Source organism: Neofelis nebulosa, chromosome 4 (genome assembly GCF_028018385.1).
Source record: "Neofelis nebulosa isolate mNeoNeb1 chromosome 4, mNeoNeb1.pri, whole genome shotgun sequence".
NCBI classification, from domain to species: domain Eukaryota; kingdom Metazoa; phylum Chordata; class Mammalia; order Carnivora; family Felidae; genus Neofelis; species Neofelis nebulosa.
In genome coordinates this window covers 106,880,123-106,901,670 of record NC_080785.1, presented here as the reverse complement: position 1 = coordinate 106,901,670, position 21,548 = coordinate 106,880,123, and the positions used below count along the sequence as shown (strand labels likewise).

Below are 21,548 nucleotides of genomic sequence, written 5' to 3'. Positions count from 1 at the left end.
CACACACACACACACACACACAAAATGACGGTTCAATAACCCTGATAAACACAGACACAAAAATCCTCAAAAAAATACTAGCAAACCAAATTCAACAGTGCGTTAAAAGGATCATTCACCGCGATCAGGTGGGATTTATTCCAGGGATGCATAGATGGTTGGACATCTGCAAGTTGGTCAGTGTGATACACAACGTTAACAACACGAAGGATAAACATCACATGATCATCCCAATAGATGGAGAAAAGGCATTTGACAAAATTCAATATCCACTAGTGATAAAAACTCTCAACAAAGTAGGTATAGAAGGAACATATCTCAACATAATAAAAGCCATGTATAACAAGCCCCAGCAACATCATACTCAACAGTGAAAAGCTAAAAGCTTTTCCTCTAAGAAACAAAACAAGGATGTCTAGTCTCACAACTTTTACTCAACACAGTTTTGGAAGCCCAAGACACAGCGATTACACAAGATGAAGAAATAAAAGGGATCCAAATTGGAAAAGAAGTAAAACTGTCACTATTTGCAGATGACATGATACTATCTGTTGAAAACCCTTAAGACTCCACCAAAAAATTATCAGATCTAATGAATGAATTCAGTAAGGTCACAGGATACAAAATCAACATACAGAAATCTGTTGCATTTCTTTTTTTTCTTTAATTTACATCCAAATTAGTTAGCATAGAGTGAAACAATGATTTCAGGAGTAGATTCCTTAATGCCCCTTATCCATTTAGCCCATCCCCCCTCCCACAACCCCTCCAGTAACCCTCAGTTTGTTCTCCATATTTATGAGTCTCTTCTGTTTTGTCTCCCTCCCTGCTTTTATATTATTTTTGTTTCCCTTCCCTTATGTTCATCTGTTTTGTCTCCTATAAGTACAGTCATATGATATTTGTCTTTCTCTGACTAATTTCATTTAGCATAATACCCTCCAGTTCCATCCATGTAGTTGCAAACGGCAAGATTTCATTCTTTTTGATTGCAGAGTAATACTCCATTGTGTGTGTGTGTGTGTGTGTGTGTGTGTGTGTATATATATATATATATATATATATATATATATATATATACACACACATCTTCTTTATCCATTCATCCATCGATGGACATTTGGGCTCTTTCCATACTTTGGCTACTGTCAATAGTGCTGCTATAAACATGGGGGTGCATGTGTCCCTTTGAAACAGCACACCTGTATCCCTTGGATAAATGCTTAGTAGTGTAATTGCTGGGTCGTAGGGTAGTTCTGTTTTTAGTTTTTTGAGGAACCTTCATACTGTTTTCCAGAGTGCCTGCACCAGCTTACATTCCCATCTGTTGCATTTCTATACACCAATAACAAGTTATCAAAAAGAGAAATTAGGAAAATAATCCATTTACAACAGCTGGGAATAAATTTAACCAAAGTGGTAAAAAAAATCCGTACACTGAAAACTATAAGACACTGATGAAAGAACTTGAAGATGACACAAACAAACACAAAGATATACCATGCTCATGGATTAGGAGAATTGATATTGATAAAATGTCCGTACTCCAAAGTGATCTACGATGCAATGTAATCCTTACCAAAATAGCAATAGCAATCGCTTCTCAGTCTTTTGGCTAAGATCAAGTGTGAAATACCAACAGCATTTTTCACAGACGGAACTAGACCAAAGAATCCTAAAATGTGTATGGACAGCCACAGAAGACCCCTAATAGTCAAAGCAATCTTGAGAAAGAACAAAACTGGACATACCATGTCGTTCATGTCAACTGTACAAAGCTGTAGTGATCCAGTGTGGTCCTGGCACAAAGACAGACACATAGATCAATGGAACAGAATAGAGAACCCAGAAATAAACCCACAATCGTATGGCCAATGAATGTATGACAAAGCAGAAAAGACTATCCAATAGAATAAGGACAGTCTCCTCAGCAAGTGGTGCTGGGAAAACTGGACAGCGACATGCAGAAGAATGAACCTGGACCACGTTCTCACACCAAACACAAAAATAAATTCAAAGTGGATTAAAGACTTGAGTGAGATCCAAAACCATAAAGCTCCTATTAAGTTCTTTACATTGGTCTTAGAGATATTTTTGGGGAACAGTCTCCTGAAGCAAGGGCAAGAAAAGCTACTGTAAACACGTGGGACTGCATCAAACTAAAAAGCTTCTGCACAACGGAGGAAACAACCAGGAAAACTAAAAGGCAACCACGGAATGGGAGGAGATATTTGCAAATGACATGTCTGATAAGGGATTAGTATCCAAAATCTATAAAGAATTTATACAACCACACACACACACACACACACACACACACACACATTATCCAATTAAAAGTGGTCAGAAGACATGGGGTGCCTGGGTGGCTCAGCTGGTTAGGCGTCCAACTTCGGCTCAGGTCACGATCTCACAGTTTGTGAGTTCAAGCCCCACGTCGGGCTCTGTGCTGACAGCTCAGAGCCTGGAGCCTGTGTCTCCCTCTCTCTCTGCCTCTCCCCTAACTCACGCTGTCTCTCTCTCTCTCTCTCTCTCTCTCTCAAAAAAACTAAACATTAAAAAAAAAAAGCGGTCAGAAGGCATGAACGGACACTTTTTGAAAGAAGACATCCAGATGGCCACAGACACATGAAAAGGTGCTCAACATCACTCATCATCGGGGAAATACAAATCAAAACCACAAGAAGATACCACCTCACACCTGTCAGAATGGCTAAAATTAACACAAGAAACAACAGGTGTCGGCGCGGATGTGGAGAAAGGGGACCCTCTTGCACTGCTTGGTGGGAATGCAAACTGGTGCAGCCGCTCTGGAGAACAGAACAGAGGCTCCTCAAAAAGTTAAAAATAGAACTGCCCTCTAATCCAGTGATTTTACCTCTGGGTATATATCCAAAAGAAATAAAAACATTAATTAGAAAAGATACATGCACCCCTATGTCTACTGAAGCATTATTTACAGCAGATAAGATACGGAAGCAGCCCGAGCATCCATTGACGAATGAATGGATAAAGGAGAGGCAGTGTTTGTACACAATGGGATATTACGCAACCATAAAAGTGAATGAAATCTTGCCATCTGTAACAACATGGATGGACCTAGAAGGTATCATGCTAGGTGAAATGAAGTCAGACAAGAAGACAAATTCTATTTGATTTCACTTACATGCGGAATCTAAAAACAAGAAAACACAGACAGACTTCTAGAGAACAATGTGGTCGTTGCCAGAAAGAAGTGGGTGGGGAATGGGCAAAATAGGAAAAGAGAATTAAAAGGTACAAACTTCTAGTTACAAAAGAAAAAAAATGAGGTGCCTGGGTGGCTCGGTCAGTTGGGCGTCCGACTTCGGCTCAGGTCCTGATCTCAGGGTTAGTGAGTTCAAGCCCCACATCGGGCTCTGTGCTGACAGCTCGGAGCCTGGAGCCTGCTTCAGATTCTGTGTCTCCCTCTCTCTCTGCCCCTCCCCTGCTCACTCATTTTCTCTCTCTCTCTCTCTCTCTCTCTCTCTTTCAAAAATAAACATTACAAAAAAATAAGATGCTGGGATACCATGCACCACACAGGGATTATAGTAACAGAATCGAAGCACTTTGTATGGGACAGATCATATCTAGATTTATGGTAGTGGTCACTTCATGATGGGTATACATGTTGAACCACTATGTTGTACTCCTGAAACATACAACATGGTATGTCAGCTACACTTCAATAAAAAAGGAAGAAAAAAAGAAAGAAAGAAAGAAAGAAAGAAAGAAAGAAAGAAAGAAAGAACTAAGTAAACATTTTAAAAAGAGCCCCAGACTGGGCCTCCAGTCCCTGGGACACGGGAGGTCACAGTGAACCGGACAGGAGCGCCCCTCTCTGAGGCCAGCCGCACCATCCCCGGGGGCAGGTGCATGGGGGGGGGGGGGGGGGGGGATGTGCTCCGTCCTATCCCTCCTGCCAGCGCGGTGGGTGACTTTGCCTGTAACCTCTCCTGCTAGTGGACAGCCGAAAGAAGAGAAGCAGGGACCCCACAGGGCCTGGGGACACCTCTCAGGGCCCGCTGGGGGGCGGGGGCGGGGGCCAGCCAGGCAGCAGCTGCGCCGGGGGAACACATCCAGGCAGACACAGCCAGCAATCCGGTGGACCAGCTGCCCCCACCCCTTCAGTGTGCTGAGGGTCAAGAGCACCAGGTGCTCGGCTGGGGTGCAGTAAACATCAGGTGCCCAAAAGCACTGAGTGAGGGAGGGGACAAGCAGACAAAGGACTGGTGCCCCTCCTGCCCATTTTCGGACACCAGCCTGGGGCCTGTGAAGTGACATGCGCCACGTCATTCCTTAAGCGGGGGACACACGAGCACACTAGGGAAACAGAGCCAGGCAGTGCAGTCACACCATGGCCCTCGAGAGGCCAGCTGCCCACTGAGAGAAGGGCACACGGGCCAGCAGACACCAGGGACCACAGGGCCCGCGAACAAGGCCAGCCTGGTGCTATGTACCCCCTGCCCCCGTCCCTCATCCCAACGGCGAGCTGTGGGCTCCCGCCAGCAAGCATACACACAGCAGATGGAAACAGCTCTCCGAAATTTGGCCAGGTTTGTTAATATTCATTTGTTTATTTTGAGAAAGGGAGAGTGTGCGAGCAGGGGAGAGAGAATCCCAAGCAGGTTCCGTGCCGCCAGCACAGAGCCAGACGCGGGACTCGAACTCACAAACCGTGAGATCATGCTCGACCTGAGCCGAAACCAAGACTCAAATACTTAACCGACTGAGCCACCCACGTGCCCCGAGGCCAGTTTTTTGTTTTGTTTCGTTTTGTTTCCTTTTGTCTTGTTTTGTTTTATATGTGTTCCGTGCGAAAGAATTTATGAACATGACCTCGGCAGGCTGGACAGAAAGCCGGTTAAGGAGGACGGGCCACTGCTGTCCGCGCAGGAGTCTGCTGGGTGCCCCGCGTTTTTACCAGAACAAAACCCTCGTTTAAATATTAGACAAGAGATTACACATCCTGGTGAGTCTGCATCAACACTGGAATCCATTCTGAGCGTGAGACAAAGGAAATCATTCTTGCCATTTTTTTACAGTGCGGGTTTCAAGGAAACCCCACCACTCGCTCGGTCCAAAAAGAATATTCTTTTGTGCTGCGCGACCAGTAAACTCAGGCCTTGTGTTCGCGGCTCTGGTCGGGGAGCCTGCATGGGTTCCTAGCGGGCATTTACTGGCAACTCTCAATAATATGACAACTTGAAATGTGGCAGTTTTCCAAGGAAATAACAGTGGGTCGGATTCTCAAGTCTGTAAGAGGCCGTGTCAGCGGCCCTCGCCTGAAAGTTAATGGAGCTCACTGCAAAGCAAACCTTCCAGAAAAAAGAAAATGGCGACCCTGAAAAAATTACTGAAACCCTGGGGTAACGCGTGAGCACGCCCCTCTCTTCCAGTAAAGAATCAGCTTCTAGAAGGTTTCCCTTGGGGTGTGGAACTGTGTCCTTGGTTTGTGAAGCACGCCGGGCATGCTGCCGATGAGGGGGGGACAGGGCTCCCGGGACCGGTGACAAAACATCTTGCCCAAGGGCACAGCGTTAACTCTGTGCAGCTTCCAAAGCTCTTATCTTACAAAATCGAAAGCAGCAGCCTTGGAAGAGCTCAGATGTTAGTGAGAGAGACATGTGAACACAAATGAGCGAGCTGATCCCAGAGGGCGTCAGGAAGGGTACACGGGCTGTGACGGCCAAGGTCCGCAGCCCACCTCCTTCCCAGGTGCCTGGCAGGGTACGTAGGGGTCAGAAAGGCTTACTTGGGATGGAGTCTTCTGAAAAGGCTGAGAAACTGAAGATGAAAAGGAAGGAAAATGCAGTGTGTCCTCAAGATGACCTCACGCGCATGCTGTCACCAGGGAGCGTCCTTAGGCCGTTCAGCAAGGCTGAGAGAGAAGCTCCGTGGCTGTCCCGGGTCCAGGTCCGCAGGCCGGCTCCCGTTCTGCCCCAGCCCCAGCGTATACAGCCAGCTGCCCCCAGCCAAGGGCCTCCTCTCTGCTCAACACCATCTGGCACCACAGGATGTAGACATGCTGATGTCCTCAGAGCACTCGGGTCTGACACCAGGCGGAACACAGCAGAAACAACAGGTTTAGACCAATGGAAGGCAGGCAGGCAGCCCCAAAGTCAATGGGGGGCAAACAAGAGAGACTGAGGTTGGCCAAAGGCTCCGGCAGCCCCCAGCCCGTTGACCCAAACCATCTTGGCTCGAGACCCAGGAAGCTGAACCCGTCCAGACCCCACAGAACACTCCAGGCTGCAGAGCTGAGCTCGGCCCCTCCAGGTCCTGGCCACATGATTACCCAGAGCACTGGTCACGGAGCCTCGTGGAGCCATGGCCAGCCTGCCTGTGGCCTCAGTGCCCACCATCCTGCCACACGTTGTCAGCTACCGACTGCTGTTCACCCTGCACGTGGTGACCCTGTAAGGAAACCTACATTGGCGGGGCCCTGGCCGCCAGCCCGAGGAGTGGCGCAGGAGACCTGGACGCTGGGGACCGTGGGCACCATGGGGCCCCCCAACTGCACCCACCCGGTGGCCACATCACCATGGTAACAGCAGTCGGGCGATGGCATCTCCAGCAATAACGGAAACGCTGTGACAGCTAACTATGCTCTCCAAGATGACGCACACCATGGGTATTCCCCTAGAAACGGGGTGGGAAGGGGCGAGGACAAGAGAACTCGACTCTGACGTTGCCCCCAACCTCATCCAAACATCTCATCAGGTCACAATCACAGGCTTGCAGGTGGGCGACCAGAAAGGGCTTTGTGGGGCACCTAGGAGCTGCCAGGGCCATTCCAGAAGTGGGGGTGCACAGGCTTTGGGAAAACAGACCTCGGATGCTCCCAGCGTCCCCCCATGCAGTACCGGACAGGCAGGGCCTCCCAAGGACCAGGCGGCGCATCAGAACTTCCTCGGGGCTCCAGCCCCCGAGCTGCCTGCCCAGAAGAGGGTCAGGACCCCGTGTGCCAGTGCCCTCCTTCCCCGCAACTCCCAACAGCCCCCAGCCGGGAGACCTTACTATCCCTTATGCTGGGAAGTGCCCTCATCAGGGGCCTGTGCGCAGTGCAGCCTGGGATGCAGGCCTGGTCCACACCGGCTGCTCCTGTGGGTTGAGAGTCTCCCCCCACCCTCAGATGCAGAGGGCCAGGACCCCTCCCCGCTGCAGAGGGCCACCTCGTCCGGCGCCCCTCCTGTGTGGCTGCCTGCACTTGGGGCAGCCTGCTGCAGCTCCTGGCCACACTAGAGAGCTCCCATGGGCCCCGTCGCAGACTTCGCCCCCACTGGTTAAACAGCGTGGAGACTTGAGGCTTTGACACTTCCCCAGGTTAGCAAGTGGAACGTTCTGTCCTGTGCCTTCTCATCCCCTCTGCCCTCCTCCACCCTATCCCTCCTCCAGGGCCTCATGCTCCCAAGGCCGCTTCCCCGAGGGCTCCTTCCCCAGAGCCCCCAGGACTCCCCCTCTCTCAGCTTCCCTGCAACTCTGCAACTCTGTGATCCAACTCCAGTCCCCTTTGAAAGAAGGCCCCAGGCCCAGCCTTCAGGGAGCCCCGTGCCTGGCCTCAGAAGAAGCTTCCGTAAGGGGGAAGCCTGTAAGAATGTCTGCCCCTCCGCGTCCCCCAAACCTGACCAATGCCGCCCATACCCACGTTGGAAAAGATGCCGGTGAATCTGGTCCAACTGCAAGGCAGGGGAGATCTAGGGCCTGCTCCTTGGCATCCCTGACTCGAGATCCTACATGCATTCTTGAAAGATAAAAATTAACCAGCGACTACCAGGCTTGGGCCTCTTGCTCTCAAGGCGGCCGATGGCCCCCGCAGATCCTGTGCACAGGTCAGGAGGGTGGCCTGTCCCCAAAGCTCAGCACCTGCAGGGCCCCAGCACCGAGGCCAAACCAAAGCAGGCCCGGGTCCGAAAAGCGGCCGACGGAGCCCTGGGTAATTGCGCTCATAGATCATAGACTCTGGCATGCGGTTCCCAGACTGAACTATTTATCCAAATTAAAACCATTCTCCAGAAACAGAATCAGACCCTTTTAATTGAAAATAAAACCAAGCAACTCTGAAGGCTCTTTTTTTTTTTTTTTTTAAATGAAAGACATTCTTCCTGCCTCGTTCCATTAATCACTGAGTTTACACAATCTGTCAAAATAGCTCAGTAAGAAGTCTCCGTCTTCCTTCCCCCGCGGGCCTGGTTTCTACCCTGTGGGCGCCAACTAGGCCCAGCAGTCAGGGATGCTGGGCAGACACAGAGAGGCTCTAACGAGCACATTGCGATGCGACTGTATATATCAAGGGGACGTCCAAAAGTCTGTGTCCTCTCCTGGGCACATGCCCAGCAGAAAGGAAAGCGGGGGCTAAAAAACAGATACCTGCACGTCCTCGACCACAGCGGCCCTGCTCACAACAACCAAACCCAAGTGACCCTCTCTGAGGGAGAGAATGTGCTCCATCCACACGAGGGAATATTCTTAAGCCTTGAAACGGAAGGACAGTCTAACACCTGCTGCAAGACGAGTGAACCTCGGAGGTCGTGATGCCGAGTGGGAAAAGCCCAAAAAGACAAATTGTGGGGCGTCTGGGGGGCTCAGTCGGTTAAGCGTCCAACTTCGGCTCAGGTCAGGGTCTCAAGGTTCGTGGATTCAAGCCCCATGTCGGACTCTGTGCTGACAGCTCAGAGCCTGGAGCTTGCTTCGGACTTAAAAAAAAAAAAAAAAAAGACAAATCGTGTGTGACCTCACTTGAACAAGGTCCCTGGAGGACTCATTCACAGAGACAGAATGTAGGGGGGATAGAGCGGGGGGCTGGGGGAGGGGGTGGGGAGTTAGTGCTTCATGGGGACAGGGCTTCTCCAGAGGGAAACGGATCTGGGGATGGACAGCATGAATGTGCTCAACGCCGCTGAACTGCGCACTTGAACTTTTCAAGTTAACGCAGAAAATGTTATGATTTATGTATTTTACCACGATACCAAAAAGAAGTTTGTGTTCTGACCTCGGTCAGGCTGGCAAGTCCTTCCGCGGACATGACGGGCCAGGATCTTGCTCAACAGCCCCCGTGCAGGGATGATGCATGCAGGCGGTGCATGCAAAGGACACACGGCCCTCACTCACGTCCGCTACGTACGACACATCCCTCTCCTGGGGCACTGTCACCGATGGCCGTGCGTGTGCAGAGGTGGTTACAGGGGGGCAGGGGGGCAGGCGAGGGATGCATTTACTGCCTTGTTGGTGCTAAAACTGCACGTGATCTCAACGAGGTAAAGTCCAGAAGCACAGCCCTCCAGAACACTGCCTCTGGGCCAGTGCTTACAGAAAGCCGGCTCTCCAAGTCGACAGCCAGCACGTATTGCGTGACAATTATTTTGTAGAAAGAGTCTGAAATCAATTTAAGAAGCTAAGACATCCACTACCTGGGAAGCTTCTCTGACTGGGGAACAATGTTGGTGACAACTGTCCCCTCCCCTCCTGGCCCAGGACAAGGGGAAATGCCTGCCCAACCGGCTGAGGGCATAGATAGGCCCCTTCCTTCCCTCACTGCCCAACCCCCCACCCCCACCCCGGGGGACTTCAGATCCCATCCTCAGATCACCAGGACAAACGAGTCCCACCACTTCCTCCAAGGATCACACTGCTGGCCCCCGTGGGGGATCAGATAGCGCCTCCAAGAATGCGGAAGTGGTATTCCAGCAAGAGACCCCGGAGCTATGGAAATTCAGCAGTGGCCCTGGGCCACAAGCAGGGAGGAAACCCCAACCCAAGTCCGAGACGCAACCCCAAAGTCACACAAAACACCACCACAGGGCTTGCTCGTGCTGGTGTGAGTCCCCTGGAGGGCACCGAGGCCCCAGGCTGCAGGTGGGGAGCCCCAAGGACACTCCCCACGACAAAGGGCGGCTTTACCCCAAGTCTGTGGCCACCAGAACCCACTCTTTCCTCCCAGCAGGCTGCCCGAGCCATGCCTTTGATCTGCGTCCAAAATCCCCAGTAGGGAGGGAGTGAGGCTCAGGAAGCCCCTGGGAGGTGATGAATTAGGAGGGAGGAAGGCCAGGACCCAGTCAATGGAGCCCTTTTGTTCCCCCAGCCAGCTCCAGCCCGGCTCTGGGAGGAATTCGCACAGAACGCAGACGCCCAGCTAATGGCCCGGCCTGGCCCCAGGGCGCCTCGCCGGCCAGATGTGGGCCTGCCCACGCTTCTCCTGCGGCTCACGATGAGTGACAGGCAGCACCCTGCAGCTGTGTGCCGGGAACCGGAGAAGGGTCCCCACTCCAGGCCCGTCCTGCCCACAGCAGAGCTGCCAGAGGCCGGCAAGGCCTTCCGGGCCACTCCAGTAGACACTTGCCTTCTCTGTCGGCTGCAGCTAGTTCTTGGGCCTTCTGAACCTCGGGGGGTGGTTTCCCTGCTCACAGCCGCTCTCAGAAAGTCTACACTCAGGGCACACCCTGCGGTGGCCTCTGAGCACGGTGCCGGCTGCCTGGAGCCTCAGCCTCCTGGACGGGGCCCACGGGCACAGCCCGGCCCCGGGAGCGTGAGCGGTTCGCCACTCGGGAAGCTGGAACGGGGGCCCACAGATGACTCCTAAAGCTGAAGAACAAAGCTGGGACTGCCAAGGGTGCAGTGAGCGCTCTCTGGTCTCCCCAGGAGAGGAAGAGGAAGGCGGGAGCCCCCACGCGCCACAATGAGCACTGACGGAGGAAGGAAGAGAAGCAGAAAGCGACAACAGGCTCCCTGTCCGAGGAAGCAGCTGGGGCAGGAGCCCCGCCAGCTACGGATACCTCACCAGCCCCTCGCAGGGACCCATGGAGACCCCTGGTCTTGGGAACAAGTCCCAAGATTGCAGATGGACCTGGGTTCCAATCCGGGACACCCCTCCCCCCCCCCCCCCCCCCCCCCCCCCCCCCCCCGCCCCCAGCACCACACCAAGGCACGCACTCAGAGGCTCTGCCCACCCCCCACCCGCCCATCACTAAGGCAGGACAGACTGTCCCCATCAGACCAGGGTTCCAACCAGCCCCAGGTCTTGAGAGCTCTGGAAAGCGGAGACAAAAACCACGCCTTGCGAGGAGGGTGGGGGAAGATCAGGTCCTGTGACAGTGAGGACAGCTAAGCTGTCAAAAAGGTGCTACTGCAAGGCCATTAGCTGAGCACAGAGGCCCTGTCCAGCCCAGGGATGAGGGAACAGACGCATCGGAAAGACTTCTCTCCCAGAGCTGGTGGCTCCAAGTTGCCTGATCAGGAATGCCCCACCGGAGGGAATTTTCCTGATTACCGACCAAGACTCCTTAAACACACATTTTTCATCAAATTAGCCCATTTGGGACAATATATATTAATACTAGATCACTGCCTTCTTTTTTAAAAAAAATTAACATAATTTTTTAAACGCACAGGGGTCATCGCTGATGACACGGGCAGGGGGCAGTGACACGGGGGGGGGGCACTCTGACCGCTCCTAAGGGCTCCCCCAACCCGTGGTGGTCATCCTTGCCCTCGCAGGCCTCCCCCGCTCCAATTCAGCGGCTCCCCAGGGGGATTCTGGGACACCCGGCAGGGCTGTACCAAATCCAGGCACAGCAGATACCCAGATGTCCCTGAATGCACAGCCTCGTGGATGTGACAGAGCACCCCTGACCCACACTGCCCCATGGACATTCACCAAACACTGTGCAGACAGGCAGAAGGCAACAGGAAGTTCTAGAAACCAGGAGATTCTGGTTTCCTGCCCTTCTAGGAAAGGGACAGTCGTGGAGAGATAACCGTGTCTACCCTGAGCCCACTCCAGCTGTGGAACCACCCCGCCTGCTGTCCACAGGGCTCAGCCCATGAGAACAGACTCACAACATTCACTGAAGCCAGCAGAAGTCACGTTCAACGGCACTTTGATGGAAGCGATTCTGAATGTCTAGGTGTTTTAAAAGCAGCAGCGGAATGGTGTTCGATACCAGCTCCACATGGGCACCCCCAGAAAGGCGCCCCCCTGCATGCACCCCGCCCCCCGCTGGGCAGCAAGGGTTCCAGCAGCTAGAACGGTGCGCAGGACCCAGACAGTGACAGTGACGGCTTCCTACACCCAAACAGTAGCTCTGAGTTAACCAAACACCTACTGAACTAACCAACTAACCAGGAGTCCTTTTTCGGGATCGACAGAGGTGACTACAGGGGCCTCCAGGTGCACGGGGCACAGATCACCCCGTGCTTACAGAGTTCTACCAGAAAGGGCCTGTATCTTCCGGACCCCAGCCCAGCTCCTGGGGGCAGAACCAGACCCCGCCGGAGGCCCAGCCCGGAAACAGGGCCTCTCCCAGAGAAAGTCATGGCTGGGAGCCACCCTAGGGAAGCCTCCCACTCAGAGAGCAGTGACCCCACAACAGTAACACTGCTGGCTAAGGCTGGCGGGTTCTCCAGCAAGAACGCCCTACACCTCTCCACCCCACAGGAGCTGGGGGGGGTGGGGGGGTGGGGGGGTGGGGGGGGTGGGGGGGGTGGGGGGGTGGGGGGGTGGGGGGGTGGGGGGGGTGGGGGGGTGGGGGGGTGGGGGGGTGGGGGGGGTGGGGGGGTGGGGGGGGAGGCGAGGGGAGGGTGCTGGGAGGGAACAGAAAGCTTTCTCCCCACACGGGGGTGGTTTATGCCAGGCTGGTCCTAGACAAGGAGCCTGAGCGCCAGGGCACCAGCCAGAGCTTTGATGGGATCCCTGTTTGTCAATTTACTCATCTGTAAAATGGGCCAGCCAGCAGTGGGTCAGAAACCTTCCCCACTAGGCCCCTCCCCTCACTTTTCTTGCCTTTTAGCCTTCTTCCCAGGCCTTTCCCCCCCCTAAATCCCCATAAGCAACACCCCCTGCAGGACCATAATATTTGACCCCGTGACCTTCACCTCCCACAGGCACATTTGCAAGTTGCTCCTTTTGAAACCATTAGGTGCCAAACCTACACTTTGTAAAAGCTGGTCAATTTGCATCGAGGAGCACCCGGTTCCCAGCAGCTACTACTTTTTCCACCTTGTCAGTGCTTTGCAAAGCAAGAACTCAGCTGCTGCCACAGCTCACAGTTTGCACCTCAGCTGAGGAACCTGCTGTCAGAACCTGCATCCAACAGCACGGGCGAGGACAGGGCCCTGCAAACCTCCATCCCGGCTGGAGCCCTGCGCCACACCACATTTCATCAACATGAACAAGATGCTCGGCCTTTCTCTGCCTCCATTTGTGCACCTGTAAAATGGGGCAACAACCCCAGTCCCATCTGAGGAAGGCCACTGGGATGAAATGCAATAAAGGCATGAGGAGCATTTAGCACAAGCAAATGCTCACTAAGTACCTGCTGTTACTATGTGATTACTTTGCCTCAGAGGTCACTATTCCTTGGCAATATTGCAAAGTAAGATACTATTACTTTGTCTTTGAGGTCAGGAGTCTGGCCTCCAGCCAGGTCCCAGGCAGCTCCCTGTGCACAAAGGTCCCCTCATGCTCCGGGACTGGCCTCGTTCCCTCCAGCTGCACAGACTCGCCAGCCCCTCCCAGGCTCCTCCAGGCCTCTCCACAGAAACGCCTTTCTTAATACTTGTTGATTGATTTGCAAATATAACCTCCCAGGCCCCAGAGAGGAGAGAATCCAATCTCTTTCAAAGGGCAGAGAACTAACTACAGCACTTCAAAGACGGCAACAGGCAGACCAAACACACCAAAATGTCAAACCGGCTGGTTCCGAAACGCTTTGCAACTTTGATGCAGTGAAAACTTTAATGAAATGAAAACTTTTACCCGATTTTCAGTGCATCTTTAGTCTTTGAGGTCATGAAAACCTCCAGAAGGTCAAAGTGTGTGGAGGACTGGAGCCCCCTCAGGGTCGGGGGACTTCTGAACAGGCAGTGACCGCCCTCGACAGTGCGCCCTGCTGGCCCCACTTCCCCGGGCGCTTTTATTAATCGCGGTGGGGAAGGGGGTCGCCCTCTGGCAGCTCCGGAGTCCCTTCCCGCCACACCACAGATTTTCACATCCCTTCAAGCAAAGACCCCAGCGCCCCGGTCGGGCCGCGGCGCCCACCCCGAACGCAGCCCCCCGCGGGCGCCCCGCGCGCCCCGACGCTCCCCCCTGCCGCTTGTCAGCGACCGCGCCGGCCGGCCGGGGGGCACGTGCCACAGGTGGCGCCGGCCCCGAGAGGCCCCCGCCCCGGGGGCCCCCCGCGAGGCTCCTGAGCCTTCAAAAGTCAGGAGGGAGCGCCCGGGGACCCCCGCCCCCGGCTCCCGCCCACTTCGGGGACCGGGACAGGGCCCCGGCGCGGCTCTCAGCCCTGCGGTCTCGGGACTCGTCCCCGAAAGCGAAGTCCGCCGCGCAGCGCCGCCCGGCCGCGCCCCCGGACCCCAGATCCTCGCTTCCAACCCCGCGCTACGTCCCCGAGCCCCTCCCCGCGCCCGGCGCGCAATCGCGGCCGCCGGCCCGACACAAAGAGGGCGGCGGCGCGGCCCGGTACCTGGGCGAGCGGCGGGTCCCGCAGGGCGATGGCCGCAGCAGGCCGGGCGCCGAGCAGCGCGGCGGCAGCGCGGGCGGGCCGTCCTCCTGGCTCGCGGCCGCGCCCGCCGCAGGGCCCCCTCGAGGCGGCGCGGGCAATCGCCACCGCCGCGCCCGGCCGCCGGTCACCTGGCCCCGTGCGCCTCCGCGGGACCGCGAGACGGTGAACTCACCTGGGGGGCCCCTGCTCCGAGTGTCCGCGGGCTGCGGGTGGGGCGCGAAGGGCTGCTGGGGTCCGGATCCCTGCAAAACTGGCTCGTTCGTTCACTCCTGCATTCACTCATTCATTCAGCCACGCACGCGTGCATCCGGCGCTAGGATTACGCGCTCTCCGGAACCCAGACCTCCCTGCCCGCCTGCAGCTTACAATCTAGTAGGGTCGTGCAGACGCAAAACCGCACAGCCACGACAGGCAAAGCACAAGATGCTTAACAAGTCCCTGGAAGGTCAGGCCAGTGGAGGGAGGGGTCAGGGAAGACTTCAAAAGTCACATGACTTCTTAAAATGAGCCTGGAGAAAGGAGCAGGATTTAGGCTGGCCAGGAGCATTCTGGAAGAGCCGTCAGGGGAAGAGGGGTGCTCAGGGGAGGAAAGGCAGAGAGATGCCAGCATCCCCCAGACCCACATATCCCCTCAGTCAGCCTCTCGGCCTTGTTTTTCCCACTAGTGAAATCCGGGAAGTGGGCAGCAACCTCCAAAGATCCCCTTGGAAAACGCACACCCTTTGGCAGAATTAGAAGCGCTGTACTTTGGGGCGCCTGGGGGGCTCAGCTGGTTGAACATTCAACTCTTGATTTCCCCTGGGGTCATGACCTTGCAGTTTGTGAGATTCAGCCCCACCTGGGGCATAGGGATTCTGCTTGGATCCCACCAGGAGAGGGCTGGGCTCGCCTTGAGGTGCAGTAACCAGGAGCATCCCCTCATCAGGGGCCCAGCGCCTCTTCGCAAGTGCATTGCTCTACGGGGTAGCATTATTTCTCAAGAGGTCAAAAGCACATAACTCATTCTCAGACTGAGCTGGGCATTCTTTCTCTGGGGTAAATGCTTCCTGAGCATTGAACCCCAGGCCTCAGGAATAGGACAGACATTTTTCCTGCCCTCTAGGAGACCCCAGCCCCAGGGCTGACAGGAGGGAGAGGGGGGACCCAAAATGGAGCCTCAGGGGAGGAGTCCACAGCCAGCTGACCCCTAAATGGGGCTGAGGCTGGTATTAACTATCTTCTTTTTACCCATAGGGAAACAAGCTGAAATCCTAGATAATTTGTCCAAGGTCCCCCAGCTGCTCAGCAACAGAATATGAAAAAGATCCGGAACCATCAGGACAATAAGCTACGCTTACCCCTTTCGGAGCTGCCCGGCTCGCCCCCACCCCCCCACCCCCAACATTCGCACCAACTGGCTCTTTGTTTGAACATCCCGAGCCTACCAGGTCTATCCATCTTGCATGTCAGAATCTGTCACGATGTCCAGGTCCCTAAGTGAACTCGAACTTCATAAGGTATCAGGATGTCCACTTGCCAGAACAAGGGCAGATACGCTCACGGCTGGGAAGCTGGGTGTCTTCATCCCTACCAGGCAGACTCTTCTAGAATTTCTGTCCTCAAATTGCTCTCCCTCAAAGTCCCACCCGCCCCACTGCCTCTCGCCAGCTGGCCAGCCGCACCACCTCCTTATTTCTGGGGCTGTGGGGACTTGGAGGCCTATTGAGACAGTGTCTGTCCTCATTCACCCCCCTCAGAGCCCTAAGAAGGGAGGAGGCGACCTGCACCTGGTGTTCTCGAATATTCTGCCTACCAGAGTCCGTGCCACTGGCTCCCTGATTCAACAAAGTGCAGGTGGCCACACCTGCGGGGTGCTTTCTCAGGTCCGAGGCCGCCCCCCTTCACTGCCCACAACTTTGAGTTTCCAAGAACTTCAACAAAGAGTGGGACAGCCACAATTATCTGAAAAAGGGACACGCATTTTTTCCATTCTTACCCATCCAAAAATATCTCAATCCGAAAGCAAAAGTCTCAAACCAGTTTAGCTAAGGGAAAAACGGCTTCTCACCAAGAGCTGCCAGTACCTTCCCAGCACAGCAGACAGGGCAGAGGGGAGTCTGGGCGAGGGCTCGGCCGAGTCTCTAGCACCCTGAGCCCCTCTGTGCTGCCTCACTCTTGTTCCCACTGGAGTCCAGAAAGAACTTTCTGGAAGCTTGTCATTACTATGAAGATGGTCTTGGCCATGGCCAAAGTCTGATAATTTAGTATCCCTGGGTCAAAGGAAGCATGTGGACAAGGACTTGGATAATTTTCTCACTTTCTTGCACTGAAAATGAGCATTTTCCAGAGAGCCAGTTGGAAGGGGCAGCAGAAAACAGGACGAGGTTCACGGTGCTGTAGAAACCATGAGGCCAGAGCGTGGCCCCAAGCCCGTGTGGCACATGTCGGTAGCATGCTCCTTGAGAGATCTCTGGGATACGGTATCCTCTCCCCAAACACACAACCCAGCATCTGGCCTCTTCTGATTCCCAGAGCCTTCCCCAAACCCGCGGGACCTTGGTTCCCTCTCCACCACAGTGCGTGCGCACACCCTCTTCTGTGGCCGTGGCCCTGTGGCCCAGTGCCTGTGCAGTTGCGGGGGCCACGGGTGTGGGTTCTGAGACAGAGACGAGCAGGGTCATCCCCCTAGAGATGAGAGGGAGGGGAGGCAGCGGGTATGGTGCTGCAAGAGGCGTCCTAGGACACATGGGTCGGTCTTGGGGGTGGGCCACCCCGGGAAGGTGGACCCCCGCAGAAAGACACTCTTTGCAGAGGAGGCCGACCCCAAAGGAGGCCGAGGCCGAGGGCTGGCCCCCAGAGCCTGGCCGGCGCAAGGGCTCATCGAAGGGAACCAGCTGGTTATTGCAGGCCCCTTGCGGGTCCCACTGGGCTGGTGCCCTCTCCAGAATGACTGGCTGGCTCTTGGGGCTCCGGCCATGCTCAGAACAGTTGGGGGGCAGGGGGAGACCTGCCCCAGCCCCGCGAGCAGCCTGCAGACTGAACCCAGCCAGGGCCCCATCCTACAGGTACTTAGAGCGGGAGCCCACGAGACCCAAAGCCAGGAGTGTGAGGACAAACATGACAACGGCCGAGCAGAAGGGAAGATGCCACTGGGCAGACCCCACTGGGGCTTCTGGTGCCTGCTGTCGAGAACCCCGGCTGCCGGGTTTTCTGTTCCTGCAGCTAGGAGCCTTCCTAACCAGATCAAGATACACGGATCCACCTGCCGGTGCTTCCCAGGACTTCTGAGCCATGGGGAGGTCCCTGGCCACCCAAAGGGGGAGCTGCTTGGAGGGTCTGGACTCTGCCTCCTGCCCCACCCCACCTCCCTTCACCCCGTGGTCCTGTGCGGCAGGGGCAGAGCCCCAAAGCCCCAGCAGTGAGGAGCTCACACGTCTAGCCGGCTGGGGGCTCCGGTCCAAAAGGAGAGCCCCAGCGGTCATTGGTGCTCCTGCTGCCTTCTCCCCAATAGGTCTTTTCTCCCCGATGGTGCACTGGGTGCATGGGCCACAGAGAGTCTCCAGCGAGGGTGCATCTTGAAGAAATGGGAGATTCTGGAAGAATGGACAAATCCAGAGAGAGGTCTGGAACATCGGGGAGCGCTAAGTGACTGACGTTTAGTCCAGTGTCCCGAAGGGGTGAAACACACTGTACATACCTGCGAGAACATCTGATCCCACCCTCCAAATGCAGAAGGGGGTCGCAAAGGTGCTTTGGTCCCATCTCAGGGTCAAGAGAGCTGAGTTCCGGGTTGTCCGGTGATCACCCGAGGTCGCACCCAAGTCAGCAGCGTTTTCTCTGGCTTCCTTTGAAATGAACTTGATCCTTTATTCAAAACACCACTGGATGGGTGCCTGAGTGGCTCGGTCGGTTGAGCGTCCGTCCAACTCTTGATTTCGGTTGGGGTCGTCATCTCGAGGTTTGTGAATTTGAGACCCACCACTGTGCTGTCAGAGCAGAGCCTGCTTGACATTCTCTCTCTCTCTCTCTCTCTCTCTCTCTCTCTCTCTGTGCCCCTCCCCCCACTTGTGCTTGATCTCTCTCTCAAAATAAATAAATAAACTTTAAAAAATAAATAAATAAACAAATAAATAAATAAAATAAAATGCCGCTGGAGAAGACTGGGAAGGAGTGACCCCAGGGCCAAGAGGCACCCCTAGCTCCTGGGCCCCGGTTCTAACCCCTCTCCCCACTAAGAGGAGCGGGGGCTCTGGGAGAGGTGGCTGATTCTAGGGCAGGGCAGGAAACCAGTGAGCTGAGCCTGGAGCACCTCGTGGTGCCAGAGAGCGAGGCCATGCTCACAGCCTAACAGGATGGAGGCAGCCAAAAGGACACGGCCTCCAAGTCTGATGAGCTCTCTCTTGGTGGTCAAACCTAGAGCAATATGGACCACAAAATAAATACAGTTTTGGGTTGTAATTCAAAATATACATGCCAATACCCAGGCGTCCATACACATTGACTGACTGATCGATCGATCGATTGAATGTATGCTGAGTGACAGAGAACAGGCAAAATTCCCTGGCAGAATTCCAAACAATCTATGTGTGTAGCTCCCCTCCAGGAGACAGGGAGACGGTGCCTCATCCCCACGCGAGTGTGGCTGCTTTGGTGACCTCCTTCCTCTGAGAGAGCAGGGGTCGGAGGCCTGGGAGCAAGTGAGGCGGGCAAACTGGACAGCCGTGACCTCAGCCCGGCGATCGGGGTGCATGGTGACGGGTGGCTCCCATGTGAGCTGGTGGCACTAGGGCCCTGCCTCTGTGCTTCCTCCCAGCTCACCCTGAACCCCAGCCTCAGGAGGAGAAGCTGGCCCGTCCCAGCTGAGGGTCAGTCCAGAAAACACCCTACCAGTCTCATCAAAACTCCCAAGGTCGTCAGAAACAAAGTCGGAGAACTGCCCGGCCAGAAGGATCCCTGGATGGGGTCCTGGGACAGAGAAAGGACAGCGGGGCCCAACGAATGAACTCCAAATACGTGTGGGCTTTGGGAGAGAGTGAGGTCCCAGCCCTGGTGTCTTAGCTGTGCCAAGGTGACACTGTAATGCAAGGTACCCATCAGAGAACAGTGACGGAGGGGGGAGGGGGAGGGGGGAGGGTCTATCCGGGGACTCTGCCCTGTCCTTGTTCTCAAATAACAAGCTTATTTTCAAAAGTGCCAAGGGACCTGTAAGGAGAAACACCTTCCTTATAGATGTGGGCACAGCCATGCTTCCCTGGCTGCAGATGTTCTGCAGATCCCGCCCCCCCCATGTCCCCTCCCCCCGTGCCCCCAAGTGCCAGATGTCCTGCAGACCACCCCTCCACACCCTGGAGCGAGCAGAGACCCCCCCCCCAAACTTCCTGTGAACCTTTGGCCACAAAGAAACCTGCTTTCCTTGCTTGGGGAGCTTGTCCAAACCCGCACTTGTGGACATTTGGCGCGCTTTCCCTCAATCTCCCCAGCACATCTGCACCCTTAACTTTTTTTTTCTTTTTGAGTGAAATACTAGATTTATTCCTAGAGACAAAATGTACTGGTTGAAGCATCTGTGCAATACTTCTTCTGATTCTGTGCCTGGGACAAATGGCCACACGGTCACCGGCATCTCTCACCTGAGCACGGACAGTGGGCACTGCTTTGGGACATACACTGCGAAGAAAGCCGTACACGGGTCCGTTGCTAAACCATACGTGTCCCGTGTCCCTGCTTCAGATGATACGAATATTTCCTGAAACTTCAGAACACCAATCACACCTGACTTTCAACCTGCCGACGTAAAGGGAACTACAAAAGGTAGTACCTCCGTCTTCCTTTATTCCATGTATCAGAGTGAGGAATGCTCTAGATTCCTGAAAGTGGTAACAACCCCTGATGATCTAATTGCTTTCTGCATGATCAGCACAGATTCCAACATCACCATGGGGGAAGCCTGTTTCAAGACAAGCCGTGATTCCTGCACGGAGCTGAGGTCCAGGCCCCCAGAAGACCAGAGAGTCTCCCCTGCAGAGCCTGGGAGGGGGAGGGCTGACCGTGGGCAGCTGCGGGAGTCCGGAGCCTCTGGCCATTGTCCCGACCAAGCCTGGGACAGCGGAGAGCCGAGGCCTGCTGAGGTCAGCTCTCCAATGTGAATGAGAAGCCGAGGGCCAGACTGAGCTCGGATCTCCCGATCCAGTTGGACCAGCGGGACAGCAATACGTCCCCACCAAATATCACAAGAATGAGGCTATCTGGGGCAGGGGCCTGGGGAGGTGACATGGAGGGCCCTTCCCTCTAGACCCACAGACACATCCCCATGCGCACAGCCCCACCTGCAGGGCCCGAGACACAATCACTTCCGGTGGGAGAGAGAGAGAGAGAGAGAGAGAGAGAGAGAGAGAGAGAGAGACCTTCAGTGGGGAGGCCCCTCTCACTAAGCCCCTCCGTCTGGGGCCTGGGGGGAGGGGAGGGGCGTGGGGGGAAGCAGGGCAGGCCTGTCTTCCTGGAAACCAGTCTGCAGTCCCAGGCCCGACACTTCAGATGGGAGCTAAGACAGAGAAAGGGGGTCTGCCAAGACAGGACAGAGGGAGGCTGGGTCTCTGCAGCCACACAGAGAGAGCCCCCAGCCGCCAATGCCACGCGCACCGACATAGACGAGCCCCGGAGGGGAGCCCAGGGCTCTGCGTGTGACAGCAGCATGGGAACGGCGGGCGGGGGCTCCCCTGTGGGACCTCGATGGGCACCTCCCCGTGTGGTGTGGCCTTCATGGCATTCTCAGTCACCTGCCACTCATGAGGCCGCTGTGCTGACCTGGGATCCCCCAAAATTCACGCGTGGGAGTTCTAACTCCCGGGATCATGGAATATGACTGTACTTGGAGATGGGGTCTTTAAAGAGGTGACTGATGTGAAACGAGGTCACTAGCGTGAGCCGGAATCCAGTGTAACCGGCGTCCTTATAGGAAGCGGGGATCAGGACATACGGGCAGGGGGAACGACCATGTGAGGACACAGGGGAGGAGACAGCCGCGTGCACGCCCAGGAGCACAGCCTC

General features: G+C 55.2%; 1 protein-coding gene across 5 annotated transcripts in view; it reads right to left on the bottom strand.

The window, feature by feature from the left end:
- The window catches only part of TNS3 (tensin 3), a 218,945-nt gene extending 202,971 nt beyond the window's left edge, over window positions 1-15,974 (bottom strand). Inside the window, exon 1 of one of the 5 annotated variants that reach the window (XM_058725604.1) lies at window positions 15,947-15,974. In XM_058725604.1, the coding sequence (XP_058581587.1) occupies window positions 15,947-15,959 (13 nt within the window). In that variant the 5' untranslated portion in view covers window positions 15,960-15,974. Of the gene's footprint in view, window positions 1-14,483; window positions 14,580-14,694; window positions 14,932-15,946 lie in introns of those variants that run through there. The other 4 variants (XM_058725600.1, XM_058725599.1, XM_058725612.1 and 1 more) reach the window with 4 other exon arrangements.
- Window positions 15,975-21,548: the final 5,574 nt, after the last annotated feature.